At 40.0% G+C, this 14040-nt stretch overlaps 1 protein-coding gene across 12 annotated transcripts in view; it reads left to right on the top strand.

Annotated features, from left to right (window-relative positions):
- Window positions 1-14040, top strand: part of TENM3 (teneurin transmembrane protein 3) — a 447649-nt gene that overhangs the window by 392881 nt on the left and 40728 nt on the right. For 8 of the 12 annotated variants that reach the window (XM_088020902.1, XM_088020899.1, XM_088020901.1 and 5 more), the window contains one exon: window positions 759-779. The exons of the other annotated variants lie outside the window; for them this stretch is intronic. In XM_088020902.1, the coding sequence (XP_087877028.1) occupies window positions 759-779 (21 nt within the window). The remainder of the gene's footprint in view (window positions 1-758; window positions 780-14040) is intronic. 12 annotated transcript variants of the gene reach the window in all.

Raw genomic sequence — 14040 nt, forward strand, 5'->3', positions numbered from 1 at the left:
TAACCCGGAGATCAAGAGTTGCATGCTCTACCAACTGAGCCAGCCAGGCACCTGCTTAATTTGGGATTTTTACCAAAGCTAAGCGTGCCTTTATAAGGAAAAGTGTTTAGTCTAATGGACCAATTTATTTATTTAAGTATACCTTCCCAATGTTTAAAATTTGCCCTGAAAAGAAGTTAGATTCTTGGTTAAAGTTGGGAAAAGCACAATACATATATACTGTGCCATAAATGTATAAATGTATAAAAGAGTATAAAGTCACCCAACATATAAAATGTCTCACTGATTTCAGGGCATTTTCTGTGCTTCAGTAGGGTAGAACTATGATTTTTAAATCCCTTTAGTTGTTCTTTAGAATAACTTCTTGATACAGGTTGTTACTCTTTTATTTCACATTAGTTGAAATTAAGAGAGAAAATATTTCCCTACATTATCAGGACATAATAGTAAGGCTATAATTTTTCCATTAGAATACTGGATCTTCAAGTTGGGTTAACCCATTAGCCATAATACCAATAGTTAAAGTAACAAATCGTTGCTTTGCTTTTGTTCATTTAAGTGTGATTATTAAAATCATCCTATTCTGTAAATTATTTGATAAACCTTGGCCTACAAAATTCATGTCCAGTGTTATTTCTGCTTAAGTTGGCAATTTTCCATTCAAATAATTAAAATCTCAGTATGCAACTCATTATATTTTAGAAACTTTTTCTAACTGTGCTTTTTTTTCCCCACCTTTTTTATCTGCTTCCACCAAGAAATAAAGATTTTAGACATAGGTAAGCATCTTGCTGAAAGGTTACTGTATATTTTCAAATGTCCTTTTTACATTTTGATGTGACTCTCTGACATTGTTTTCTAAGAACATTACACATCATGAGAGAGGAAACTCAGTATCACAGAATATCTAAGGAATTAAAACTGCTATATGAACCATTATTATATAGCATATTGCAAATTATGCAATATAATCTGAAAAGCTATTTTCAAGTTGGTTAATAAAATAAATTTTGTCACAAAAAATACTATAATGAACATGTCCGTAGAACAAAAAATATTTCTAAACTTCAGTTACTGGCTTACATAATCTAAGCCATATTGAACAGAACCAAATTTGAAGCAGAGTAGGAGAGTTTAGGACACATTTAATTTGACCAATAATCAGGGCAGATCCTGGCTTATTCAACTGGGGGATTCTGTTTAAGAAAAAGAATCTAAAAAATATTTTACTTTGGCAAGTTTTTAAAAACCTAAGATCATGTGATCATGTTTCCGAGGACCTCACTGGGCTTGCAAGGAACCATACAAAGGAACCCTAATGCTTAGGCTTTGTTAACTTCCTGCTGTCGTTTATATTTTCCCAAGTTGAGAGAGTAACTACATTTGAGTACTACTTTTAGGAAGTAATGTTTTCATGGACAGTATTATGAAAGAAAATACTTTCTTCAAAGCTAAGGATAAACAGTTGAAGCAAATATGTAGGCTCAGAAGTTTTTCAGATTCTACTTGTGATGTATACTTAGCTAGTGAAGGTATAGTAAAAGCTTGTTATGGACACTTTTGACTGAAAAACTTTCCCCAGGGCAACAAAAAAGGAAAAAAAAAAAAAAATATATATATATATATATATATATATATATATTTTTTTTTTTTTTTAAAGTAAAGCTCACCAAAAAGCTAGACATATTGGACCTGCTGGATCTAGTTTGGCCAGTAAAGTATCTAATGAAATGATATCAGATGGAAAAATTAGCAGTAGTTTATGTGACATCCTTGAGATGAATACATCAACGTTGCCCACTGGAACTGTGTTGTGGAGATGGACAACTAGGAAATAAGAGACGAAGTTCCACCGGAAGATGAGTAGCTGTCGCATATCAGTGTGACCAGGCATGGCCCCATGACCCTTCCCTGACATCCCGTATTGATCCTGTGCTCTCAGCTAATAGCTCAGTCACGTGCTAAGATTAACTCTAAATTTCTCCAGACTGCTGAGCACACAGAGCTCTGCTATGAGAATCCATGGCAGAATATCAGTTTTCTGGCCTCACCTTCTTGGTAACTGTGGAGAGAAGAGGAAAGACAGACACGTGTGTCCACCATCTAAATTATGAAAATGCTGGAGGCAATAGATAAAGAAATATCAAAGCAGCTCCCTTTGAACAAACCAGCCTATTACATGCCAGGCTCGGTGCCAGATATTTTATACACGTTACTGCAGATCCACACAACAGTCCTTCAGGATTACAGATGAGGTCATTGAGGTGCAAGGAAGCCTTGGGGAAGCCTTTTCTTCCCCCAAGACACATAACTAAGAAATGGGGAGCAGGGATTTGAACCACTCTAAAAAGTGTGTTCATTGCACTATACCACACAGCCAGTTTTTATGTATCTTTTTTTTTTTTAAAGATGTATTTACTTAACAGAGACGGAGAGCACAAGCCCGGGGAGCAGGAGAGGGAGAAGCAGACTCCCCGCTGAGCAGGGAGCCCAACAGGGGGCTCAATCCCAGGACCCCGGGCTTGCTGCTGAAGGCAGACGCTCAACTGTCTGAGCCACCCAGGCACCCCAGTTTTCATGTATCTAAATGGCTAGGTTTCTGTGGGATAATTCCCTGGGTATACACAAAGCTAGATTTATTTCACCGTCATTTGACAAATTACTTAGAGCTATAATCTCTCTCTCTGGGGAAAAAAAACTACATTGATTAGAGGTTAGAGCTCCATTATTATTAACAATACTTTCTAATATGAGCTCATTCTGTAGTAGCTCCTGGTGTCTGGCAGTGATACTCACTGTAATCCCTCTCTCATGATCCTCCTTAACCTTTCCCCTTGTACGTTATCCTGGCTAAATGTGAGCTCCTGCATTTCCCTTATGCTCCATGCATGTAAAATACACTGTTTGGGTTTTATATTGCTATTCATCCTTGTTAAATTGATGTGGACTGATCACTTCCCTGGTACTAGGCACTTTGACAAATAGTAGTATAAGAAAATCCAGGCTCTCAGAACTCAACAATCTAGTAGGGGAGACAAGATATATAAGTAACAGACTAAGTAACGTGATCAGTATCATTCTTCGGCACTTTATTGTATCCATGGCTTATACGGTGAGAGTAATTCTATGGAGGAAAAGATTACTGGGGATAGGGGTGTGGTAATGGAAAGTTCTCTGGAAGGTTGATGTTTGATGTAGGTCTAAAAATGAAGTCTGCTTAAACAGAACAACAGAAAGAAAGGCAGGGGGTGGAAGACGGTCATGAAGAAAGAATACAGAACAAGGGAAGTTACTGGTGTTTGTGAAAGACAGGAGCAAGACATGTTCTGGGAGGAATCAGATTTACCTGGATGGAGCAGGGGATCCGTGTGGGAAATAGAGATACAGGTAAATTAGTTTTTGATATAGTGTTCCAAGATTCATTGTTTGGGCATAACACCCAGTGCTCCACGCAGAACGTGCCCTCTTTAATGCCCATCACCAGGCTAACCCATCCCCCCACCCCCCTCCCCTCTAGAACCCTCAATTTCTTTCTCAGAGTCCATTGTCTCTCATGGTTCCTCTCCCCCTCCGACTTACTCCCCTTCATTCTTCCCCTCCTGCTATCTTCTTCCTTTTTTTTTTCCTTAACATATGTTGCATTATTTGTTTCACAGGTACAGATCCGTGATTCAACAGCCTTGCACAATTCACAGCGCTCACCATAGCACATACCCTCCCCAATGTCTATCACCCGGCCACCCCATCCCTCCCACACCCCACCACTCCAGCAACCCTCAGTTTATTTCCTGAAATTAAGAATTCCTCATATCAGTGAGGTCATATGATACATGTCTTTCTCTGATTGACTTATTTCACTCAGCATAACACCCTCCAGTTCCATCCATGTCGTTGCAAAAGGCAAGATCTCATTCCCTTTGATGGCTGCATAAGATTCCATTGTGTATATATACCACTTCTACTTTATCCATTCATCTGTCGATGGACATCTTGGCTCTTTCCACAGTTTGGCTATTGTGGACATTACTGCTATACACATTGGGGTGCACATACCCCTTCGGGTCCCTACATTTGCATCTTTGGGGTAAATACCCAGTAGTGCGATTGCTGGATCGTATGGTAGCTCTATTTTCAACTATTTGAGGAACCTCCATCCTGTTTTCCAGAGTGGCTGCACCAGCTTGCATTCCCACCAACAGTGTAGGAGGGTTCCCCTTTCTCCGCATCCCCACCAGCATCTGTTGTTTCCTGACTTGTTAATTTTCACCATTCTGACTGGTGTGAGGTGGTATCTCATTGAGGTTTTGATTTCGATTTCCCTAATTCCGAGCGATGTTGAGCACTTTTTCATGTGTCTGTTGGCCATTTGGATGTCTTCTTTGGAAAAATGTCTGTTCATGTCTTCTGCCCATTTCTTAATTCATTTGTTCTTTGGGTGTTGAGTTTGATAAGTTCTTTATAGATTTTGGATACTAGCCCTTTATCTGATATGTCATTTGCAAGTATATTCTCCCATTCTGTCAGTTGTCTTTTGGTTTTGTGGACTGTTTCTTTTGCTGTGCAAAAGCTTTTTATCTTGATGAAGTCCCAAGAGTTCATTTTTGCCCTTGCTTCCCTTCCTTTGGTGATGTTTCTAGGAAGAAGTTGCTGCAGCTGAGGTCGAAGAGGTTGCTGCCTGTGTTCTCCTTTAGGATTTTGATGGACTCCTGTCTCACGTTTAGGTCTTTCAACCATCTGGAGTCTATTTTTGTGTGTGGTGTAAGGAAATGGTCCAGTTTCATTCTTCTGCATGTGGCTGTCCAATTTTCCCAACACCATTTGTTGAAGAGACTGTCTTTTTGCCATTGGACATTCTTTCCTGCTTTTTCAAAGATGAGTTGACCATAGAGTTGAGGGTCCATTTCTGGGCTCTCGATTCTGTTCCATTGATCGATGTGTCTGTTTTTGTGCCAGTACCATACTGTCTTGATGATGACAGCTTTGTAATAGAGCTGGAAGTCCGGAATTGTGATGCCGCCAGCTTTGCTTTTCTTTTTCAACATTCCTCTGGCTACACAGGGTCTCTTCTGGTTCCATACAAATTTTAGGATTATTTGTTCCATTTCTTTGAAAAAAGTGGATGGTATTTTGATGGGGATTGCATTGAATGTATAGATTGCTCTAGGTAGCATTGACATCTTCACAGTGTTTGTTCTTCCAATCCATGAGCATGGAACGTTTTTCCATTTCTTTGTGTCTTCTTCAATTTCTTTCATGAGTATTTTATACTTTTCTGAGTACAGAGCCTTTGCCTCTTTGGTTAGATTGATTCCTAGGTATCTTATGGTTTTGGGTGCAATTGTAAATGGGATTGACTCCTTAATTTCCTTCTCTTCTGTCTTGTTGTTGGTGTATAGGAATGCCACTGATTTCTGTGCATTGATTTTATATCCTGCCACTTTACTGAATTCCTGTATGAGTTCTAGCAGTTTTGGGGTGGAGTCTTTTGGGTTTTCCACAGAAACTATCGTATCATCTGCAAAGAGTGAGAGTTTGACTTCCTCTTTGCCGATTTGGATGCCTTTGATTTCTTTTTGTTGTCTGATTGCTGTGGCTAGGACTTCTAATACTATGTTGAATAGCAGTGGTGAGAGTGGACATCCCTGCCGCATTCCTGACCTTACGGGGAAAGCTCTCAGCTTTTCCCCATTGAGAATGATATTCGCTGTGGGTTTTTCATGGATGGCTTTTATGATATTGAGGCATGTGCCCTCTATCCCTATACTCTGAAGAGTTTTGATCAAGAAAGGATGCTGTACTTTGTCAAATGCTTTTTCTGCATCTATTGAAAGGATCATATGATTCTTGTTCTTTCTTTTGTTAATGTATTGTATTACATTGATTGTTTTGCGGATGTTGAACCAACCTTGCAGCCCGGGGGGTAAATCCCACTTGGTCATGGTGAATAATCCTTTTAATGTACTGTTGAATCCTATTGGCTAGTATTTTGGTGAGAATTTTTGCATCCATGTTCATCAAGCATAGGTCTGTAATTCTCCTTTTTGAGGGGGTCTTTGTCTGGTATTGGGATCAAGGTAATGGTGGCCTTATAAAATGAGTTTGGAAGTTTTCCTTCCATTTCTATTTTTTGGAACAGTTTCAGGAGAATAGGTATTAATTCTTCTTTAAATGTTTGGTAGAATTCCCCTGGGAAGCCATCTGGCCCTGGGCTTTTGTTTGTTGGGAGATTTTTGATGACTGCTTCAATTTCCTTAGTGGGTATAGGTCTGTTCAGGTTTTCTATTTCTTCCTGGTTCAGTTTTGGTAGTTGACACATCTCTAGGAATGCACCCATTTCTTCCAGGTTATCTAATTTGCTGGCATAGAGTTGCTCATAATATGTTCTTATAATTGTATGTCTTTGGTCTTGGTTGTGATCTCTCCTCTTTCATTCATGATTTTGTTGATTTGAATCATTTCTCTTTTCTTTTTGATAAGTCTGGCCAGGGGTTTATCAATCTTGTTAATTCTTTCAAAGAACCAGCTCCTAGTTTTGTTGATCTGTTCTACTGTTCTTTTGGTTTCTATTTCATTGATTTCTGCTCTGATCTTTATTATTTCTCTTCTCCTGCTGGGTTTAGGCTTTATTTGCTGTTTTTTCTCTAGCTCCTTTAGATGTAGGGTTAGGTTGTGTATTTGAGACCTTTCTAGTTTCTTGAGAAAGGCTTGTATTGCTATATACTTTCCTCTCCGGACTGCCTTTGCTGTATCCCAAAGATTTTGAACCTTTGTGTTTTCATTTTCATTGGTTTCCATGATTTTTTTAATTCTTCTTTAATTTCCTGATTGACCCATTCATTCTTTAGTAGGATGCTCTTTAGCCTCCATGTATTTGAGTTCTTTCCGACTTTCCTTTGTGATTGAGTTCTAGTTTCAAAGCATTGTGGTCTGAAAATATGCAGGGAATAATCCCAATCTTTTGGTACAGGTTGAGTCCTGATTTATGACCTAGGATGTGATCTATCTATTCTGAAGAATGTTCCATGGGCACTAGAAAAGAATGTGTATTCCATTGCTTTGGGATAGAATGTTCTGAATATGTCTGTGAAGTCCATTTGGTCCAGTGTTTCATTTAAAGTCTTTATTTCCTTGTTGATCTTTTGCTTAGATGATCTGTCCATTTCGGTGAGGGAGGTGTTAAAGTCCCCCACTATTATTGTATTGTTGTCAATGTGTTTCTTTGCTTTTGTTATGAATTGCCTTATATAATTGGCTGCTCCCATATTAGGGGCATAGATATTTACAATTGTTAGATCTTCTTGTTGGATAGACCATTTAAGTAGGATATAGTGTCCTTCTTCATCTTTTATTACAGTCTTTGTTTTAAAATCTAATTTGTCTGATATAAGGATTGCCACCCCAGCTTTCTTTTGGTGTCCATTAGCATGGTAAATGGTTTTCCACCCCCTCACTTTCAATCTGGGGGTGTCTTTGGGTCTAAAATGAGTCTCTTGCAGACAGCATATTGATGGGTCTTGTTTTTTAATCCAATCTGATAGCCTGTGTCTTTTGATTGGGGCATTGAGCCCATTTACATTCAGGGTAACTACTGAAAGATATGAATTTAGTGCCACTGTATTGCCTGTAAGGTGACTGTTACTCTATATTGTCTGTGTTCCTTTCTGGTCTATGCTGCTTTTAGGCTCTCTCTTTGCTTAGAGGACCCCTTTCAATATTTCTTGGAGGGCTGGTTTTGTGTTTGCAAATTCCTTTAGTTTTTGTTTGTCCTGGAAGCTTTTGATCTCTCCTCCTATTTTCAATGACAGCCTAGCTGGATATAGTATTCTTGGCTGCATATTTTTCTCGTTTAGTGCTCTGAAGATATCATGCCAGTCCTTTCTGGCCTGCCAGGTCTCTGTGGATAGGTCTGTTGCCAGTCTAATGTTTCTACCATTAGAGGTTACATATCTCTTCTCCCGAGCTGCTTTCAAGATTTTCTCTTTGTCTCTGAGACTCGTAAGTTTTACTATTAGATGTCGGGGTGTTGACCTATTTTTATTGATTTTGAGAGGGGTTCTCTGTGCCTCCTGGATTTTGATGCCTGTTTCCTTCCCCACGTTAGGGAAGTTCTCTGCTCTAATTTGCTCCAATATACCTTCTGCCCCTCTCTCTCTTTCTTCTTCTTCTGGGATCCCAATTATTCTAATGTTGTTTCGTCTTATCGTATCGCTTATCTCTCGAATTCTGCCCTCGTGATCCAGTAGTTGTTTCTCTCTCTTTTTCTCAGCCTCTTTATTTTCCATCATTTGGTCTTCTATATCGCTGATTCTCTCTTCTGCCTCATTTACCCTAGCAGTTAGTGCCCCCATTTTTGATTGCACCTCATTAATAGCCTTTTTGATTTTGACTTGTTTAGATTTTAGTTTTTATTTCTCCAGAAAGGGTTTCTCTAATAACTTCCATGCTTTTTTCAAGCCCAGCTAGTATCTTTAAAGTCATGATTCTGAACTCTAGGTCCGACATCGTACTAATGTCCGTATTGAGTAGGTCCCCTGGCCGACGGTACTACCTCTTGTTCTTTTTGTTGAGGTGATATTTTTTGTCTTGTGATTTTGTCCAGAGGAGAATAGATGAATGAGAGAGCAAAATGCTAACATGTTAACAACGTCCCCAGAAAATATACTCTAAACAAATCAGAAAAGACCTGAAACCAGGGGAAAAGAAAGGAAAAGAAAGAAAAAAGAACGAGGAAAAAAAAGAAAAAGAAAAGGATAAAAACAAACAAAAACAGAACAAAACAAAAAAAAAACAGAATATGATCAAATATGATCAGGCTGGTGCGTAGATCAGTGCCACCCACTAGTATTTGGGTGTATTTTGGTCTATTAGAAGAAAGTGCCTCCTAAAATTTTAAAGAAAGACCTATGTATGTACAAAACAAGGGTTGATATGAGGAAGGGATGGAATATGACTGTAAAAATGAAAATTATAAAAAATTTTAAAAAAGGAATTGATCAGAAGGTGTTTAAAAAAATAAGAGGATTAAAAAAAAAGAAAGATAAAAAAAGGGGGAGAGAATGTGATCAGGCAGGAGACTGGAAAAAAGCCATACACTAGAGATTTAGGGTCTATTTTGATATGTTAGAAGAAACTGTATCTCAAAATTTTAAAGAGAGAACAACTTATATATATATATATATATATATATATATATGCCAAAAATGAAGGTAACTACTGTGAAGGGATAAAATATGACTCTAAAAATGAAAAATAAAAATGTTTTTTTTAAAAAAGGGATTGATAAGATGTTGGTTGGAAAAGGGAAAAAGAAAAATTCAAAAAAAAGTTAAAAAAATTAACTTTGAAATGAATCATGGTAAAAAAGCCATGAATTCCATGTGCAGTATTCCCCTAGCGCTGGAGTTCTGCCGTTCTCATTGATCGGTAAACTTGGTCTTGGCTTGCTGGCTGTTCGTGCTGATCTTCTGGGGCAGGGGCCTGTTGCCGTGGTTCCCAAATGTCTTTGCCGGAGGCGGAATTGCCCCGCCCTTGTCGGTCCGGGCTAAGCAAGCTGCTCGGGTTTGCTCTCAGGAGCTCTTGTTACCTGCAAGCTCTCGGTACAGCTGTGGAGGACCAGGGTGAAAATGGTGGCCTCCCAATGTCCACCCGGAGGAGGCGAGAACTCGGGGCCCCGCTCCTCAGTGCGTCCCCAGAGAAAAGCAGTCAGTCACTCCCGTGTCCCCGGTCTCCGGCCGCACTCCGTGCTCACCCGGCCTGTGACCGAGCGTTTCTGTCTCTGGCACCCGACCCCGTGTGGAGTCTCCAAACCCAGCAGATCCCTACGGTGTGCTCCCGCGCCGCTCCTCGCCGGGGGAGGAAGGGGAGTCTCCCCGGCTCTGCCGCTTGTTGGGTCCCTGCTGGAGGCGCAGTGGCCCGACTGGGCCGCGGATCACAGTTTATGGCCACCCCGAGCTGAGAGCCCGTGCCTCGGCTCCGTCTCTGCAGCCGGCTTCCCCGCTCCGATACCCGGGAGCTCTGCCGCACTCAGGCACCCCCGGTCTTTCTGTGACCCCGAGGGTCCTGAGACCACACTGTTCCGTGAGGGTTCCACCCCCCGCTTAGCCACTGCAGCGACGTCCCTCAGCGGAGCCGACTTCTCAAAGTTCCGATTTTGTGCTCCGCGGCTCTAGCACTTGCCAGAAGCGGCCGACGGAGGCCCCCTCCCCCGCCGTCTGTCCTCCCGAATATTGCCTTGGATTCACTTCTCTGCACGTCCTACCTTCCAGAAAGTGGTCGCTTTTCTGTTCAGAGTTGTTGCTATTCTTTTCTTCAATCTCCTGTTGAGTTCGTAGGTGTTCAGAATGGTTTGATCCCTATTCAGCTGAATTCCTGAGACCAGACGAAATCCAGGTCTCCTACGCCTCCGCCATCTTGCTCTACCCTCTTGATTCAGCACTTCTTATTGACTTAATATTTAAAAATCAAACAGGCACAGAAATACCACATCCCAAAGCCCTGTTTGCAAGTATAAAAAGTTTTCGTTGCCAGAAAAGAGGCATTTTATTGTCATCCACAAATATAATTCACTCTTTTCTGTGTTCTAAGGGCTATGGCACAATTTCCAATAAAAAGATGGAAGTACTAATGAAATCTATTCTATAGCTTGTTCTTTGCAAGTATTTTCTCTAGTCTAAGAAGGTTGAATTATGACAGAATGAATAAGCACATCTAGTCTGTGTTTACCGCTTGATCTGTGTCCATGGAGAAGTTTCGCTAGGGAATCGTGATAATCTAGGCAGTGCAGGATGGATACATCAAGGTGCAGGATACTAAAGGTTCTTAACTTGCTTTGATTTTGCTGCCCTTAGTCAAAAATCTTAATATTATCCTAAACCTCTCTGAAATGAAAATCTCAATCAATTGTACAAGAAGGCCATGGTGCTTCTCCTGGTGAACAGGGACTCCCGCAAACCATCCATTTTGTTCAGCCACACTCAGTCACTGTAGCTTCACATTTTCCACATGAGACCTATTGTTGACCTAAAAACTCACCACCCATTTGTACTAGTGCACCAGCCTCTCGAGGGCTTTGGCTTTTCAGGAATTCAGAGCACAAGGGCTAGCTCAATCTGTCAGAAAGCTCTTGCTTACATCCAGTGTCCTTGAACCCCTGACCCATCCCATATATTGTTCAGAGCTTCTCTGCATCCAGTCAACTGAAAGTTTCCAAACTCACCTTTTTTTTCTTTTAGTGCTTGGTACTGATCCCTCTTTTCATTTAGAAGGGGCTGGGCTCTAAGAAGCAGCTCTAATCTGCCATGCTAGGCTGCACTGCAGAGAATTCATCCAGTTCTCATTTCCTACCATTCCGTGGGGGAATATTTCCAGAGGTAAATTCTCTTCTCCAAGACTCTGTACTCCTCCACATTTGTTATTCTGGACAATGGAGTTGTGTGCAAAATTAGAGCTTTCATTTGGCAGACATTTTTAAAACCATTGACATATGTTGCTTGATTTAGACATCTCTGTGTCTTCAAAGAAGGAGATGCTTCAGGACAGGAAATGGCAAATGTAAGCACCACTTCGGACATTCTCTTATTACTATCCCACTGGAATAAAACTGACGTCAGTAAAGGCAAAGCTTATGACTCGAATGTCCACTATTTTTGGACTCATGTCCTATAGCTCAAGCAGCCACTTCAAAGATCTGGTTTTTTTATTCTCAAAATGAAGCACATCATGAAAAATCATGTATAATTTTTTAAAAGATTTTATTTATTTATTTGACAGAGAGAGACACAGCGAGAGAGGGAACACAAGCAGGGGGAGTGGGAGAGGGAAAAGCAGGCTTCCCGCTGAGCAGGGAGCCCGATGCGGGGCTCGATCCCAGGACCCTGAGATCATGACCTGAGCTGAAGGCAGACACTTAATGACTGAGCCATCCAGGCGCCCCTAAAAATCATGTATAGTTTGTATATAATTATTTTGTTTTAAGATTTTATTTATTTATTTGAGAGAGAACGCACGCAGGCAGAGGGAGAGGGAGAGAGAATCTCAAGCAGTCTCCCTGCTGAGTGTGGAGACTGATGCGGGGCTCCATCACGACCTGAGCTGAAATCAAGAGTCAGATGATTAACCGACTGAGCCACCCAAGCACCCCTTTTTTTTAGATCATCCTTCATCAGGGTCCTGAAGTTTTTATTCTCCTTTATTGTAAAACCATGATTTATATAGTTAGAACTGCTCAGTATTAAAATTCTCCCTTATACGCTATTAAATGAAAAAGGCAAGGTGCAGAACAGCTTTGGTGCATGATGTATTTATAGACATATGTATATGTCTATAAATAGGTACGTCTTTTAGGATAGATGCTTTTTTTATCATGAAATATTGGAGGTAAGGGACAAGGGAGAGTCCTTTCACTTTTCATTTTGTACGGTTCTATATAGTTTATAAGTGGGTTAAATAGATGGGGAGATCATGATCTAAGTTTTGCTTTGTTTTTATATATCTTTGGACTGAAAAATTGAATTAATATTCTTTATTTTAAAAACTATCTCCTAGAGGTTGCTCTTGAAGGATTTTGCTACAAATAGCCTTTTCAACAGATATTTTAGAAAAGATTTGTAAAGAGGGTGAAAAGGATTTCATGATTAAGTCCCCCTAACCCTGGGCTTGGATGTCATTTAAATGAATAATTCTGCATATTATCCTCCACTTGAAAAATTACTGAATATTCCCAGAGTACCCCAAAGGTCTTTGTCCTTGAGCCAAACCATATGTATTTGAAGACCAAGTCATATGGCTCTGAAAATTCAGAGGAACGATTGATGATCGTCCTTCAACACTGAGAAACAAAAAGATCCTGGCCTGCTCTCCTGGAGTTGGTACCTTCCCACCCTTTGTACATGTGAAAGCGAGAGAGACTTCTTGATGCTATTTTCTTAAAAGTGACCTTGTGGCTTTATAAAGGTATTTCATACGAATACCTAACTCCAACTGAATTTACACTGGATTGCATTACTCATTTACCTTTATCATCCTTACTCTAGAAACAATTCCAAGTGGATGTTTAAAGAAGGGTCTGCATTGTTTTAATAGTTTAGGATCTTATAGCATAACAGCAGGACCAAGAAAACAAATTTGAAGGTATCCCAAGTTTAACTAGTTATTTTTTCCTTAGTAACATTTTCAGAAAGCTAGTCATACTTGAGGTCATTAACAATAATTATATTACACTCCTCTACTATAGAGAGTTACAAGGCAAAAGACATAGAGCAGTGTGAGAGGGGCAGAACAAAAGCAAGTATTAAGAATAGCTAATGCTTATTGAGTGTGTATTATGTACAAGGCACTGTTCTAAACATTTTCTCCGTATTAGCTCATCTTATGAAATGTGTACTATTGTTATTATCACCTTTACAGATAAGGAATCTGAAGCACAGGTAAGTTCAATAGGTTGCTCAAGTTCATACAGTTAGTGAGTGATGAAGCTAAGATTCACATCCCAGCGGTCTGGTCTAGGGGTCATGCTCATAGATACACAGCCGACAAGAAAACGAAGTGTGTGTGTGTGTGTGTGTGTGTGTGTGTGTGTGTGTGTGTGTGTGTGTTCTCATAACCAGCTATCTATTTATAATTAGTATATAATTGGAGAGAGAGGAAAGACTAGAGAAGTCTCTCCAGTGTCATGTCCCTCAAAATAGACCCAGTTTGGTTGAGTTGCAACCTTGTCACCAACTGTAGATCTGAAAGACCAGCTCTGTCCATATTAGGCTGTTTTTAGGGGGAAAATAACCTCTTAAAATTGCCCTGAAGGTTATATTGATATGTTGTAGCTTTTCACTTAGTTACAAAGTAATAAACTACCACATCAAGGAACACAGTATGTCTGTGCATTAAAAATTTCAGGCATCAATTTAGAAAAGTGACATAATAACACTTAACATGGCAAGGTGATCATTTGGTAAAACCCAGTAGGTCTGAAATGGTCTTACCTCAAATGACTTGTATCTCTTTGAGTCCTTTGCTTCAGTGTTCACCCTTTTACACATATTTACC

This window comes from Eumetopias jubatus, unplaced genomic scaffold (genome assembly GCF_037043125.1).
Source record: "Eumetopias jubatus isolate StellerSeaLion01/CBP00866 unplaced genomic scaffold, mEumJub1_p1.0 scaffold_2, whole genome shotgun sequence".
NCBI classification, from domain to species: domain Eukaryota; kingdom Metazoa; phylum Chordata; class Mammalia; order Carnivora; family Otariidae; genus Eumetopias; species Eumetopias jubatus.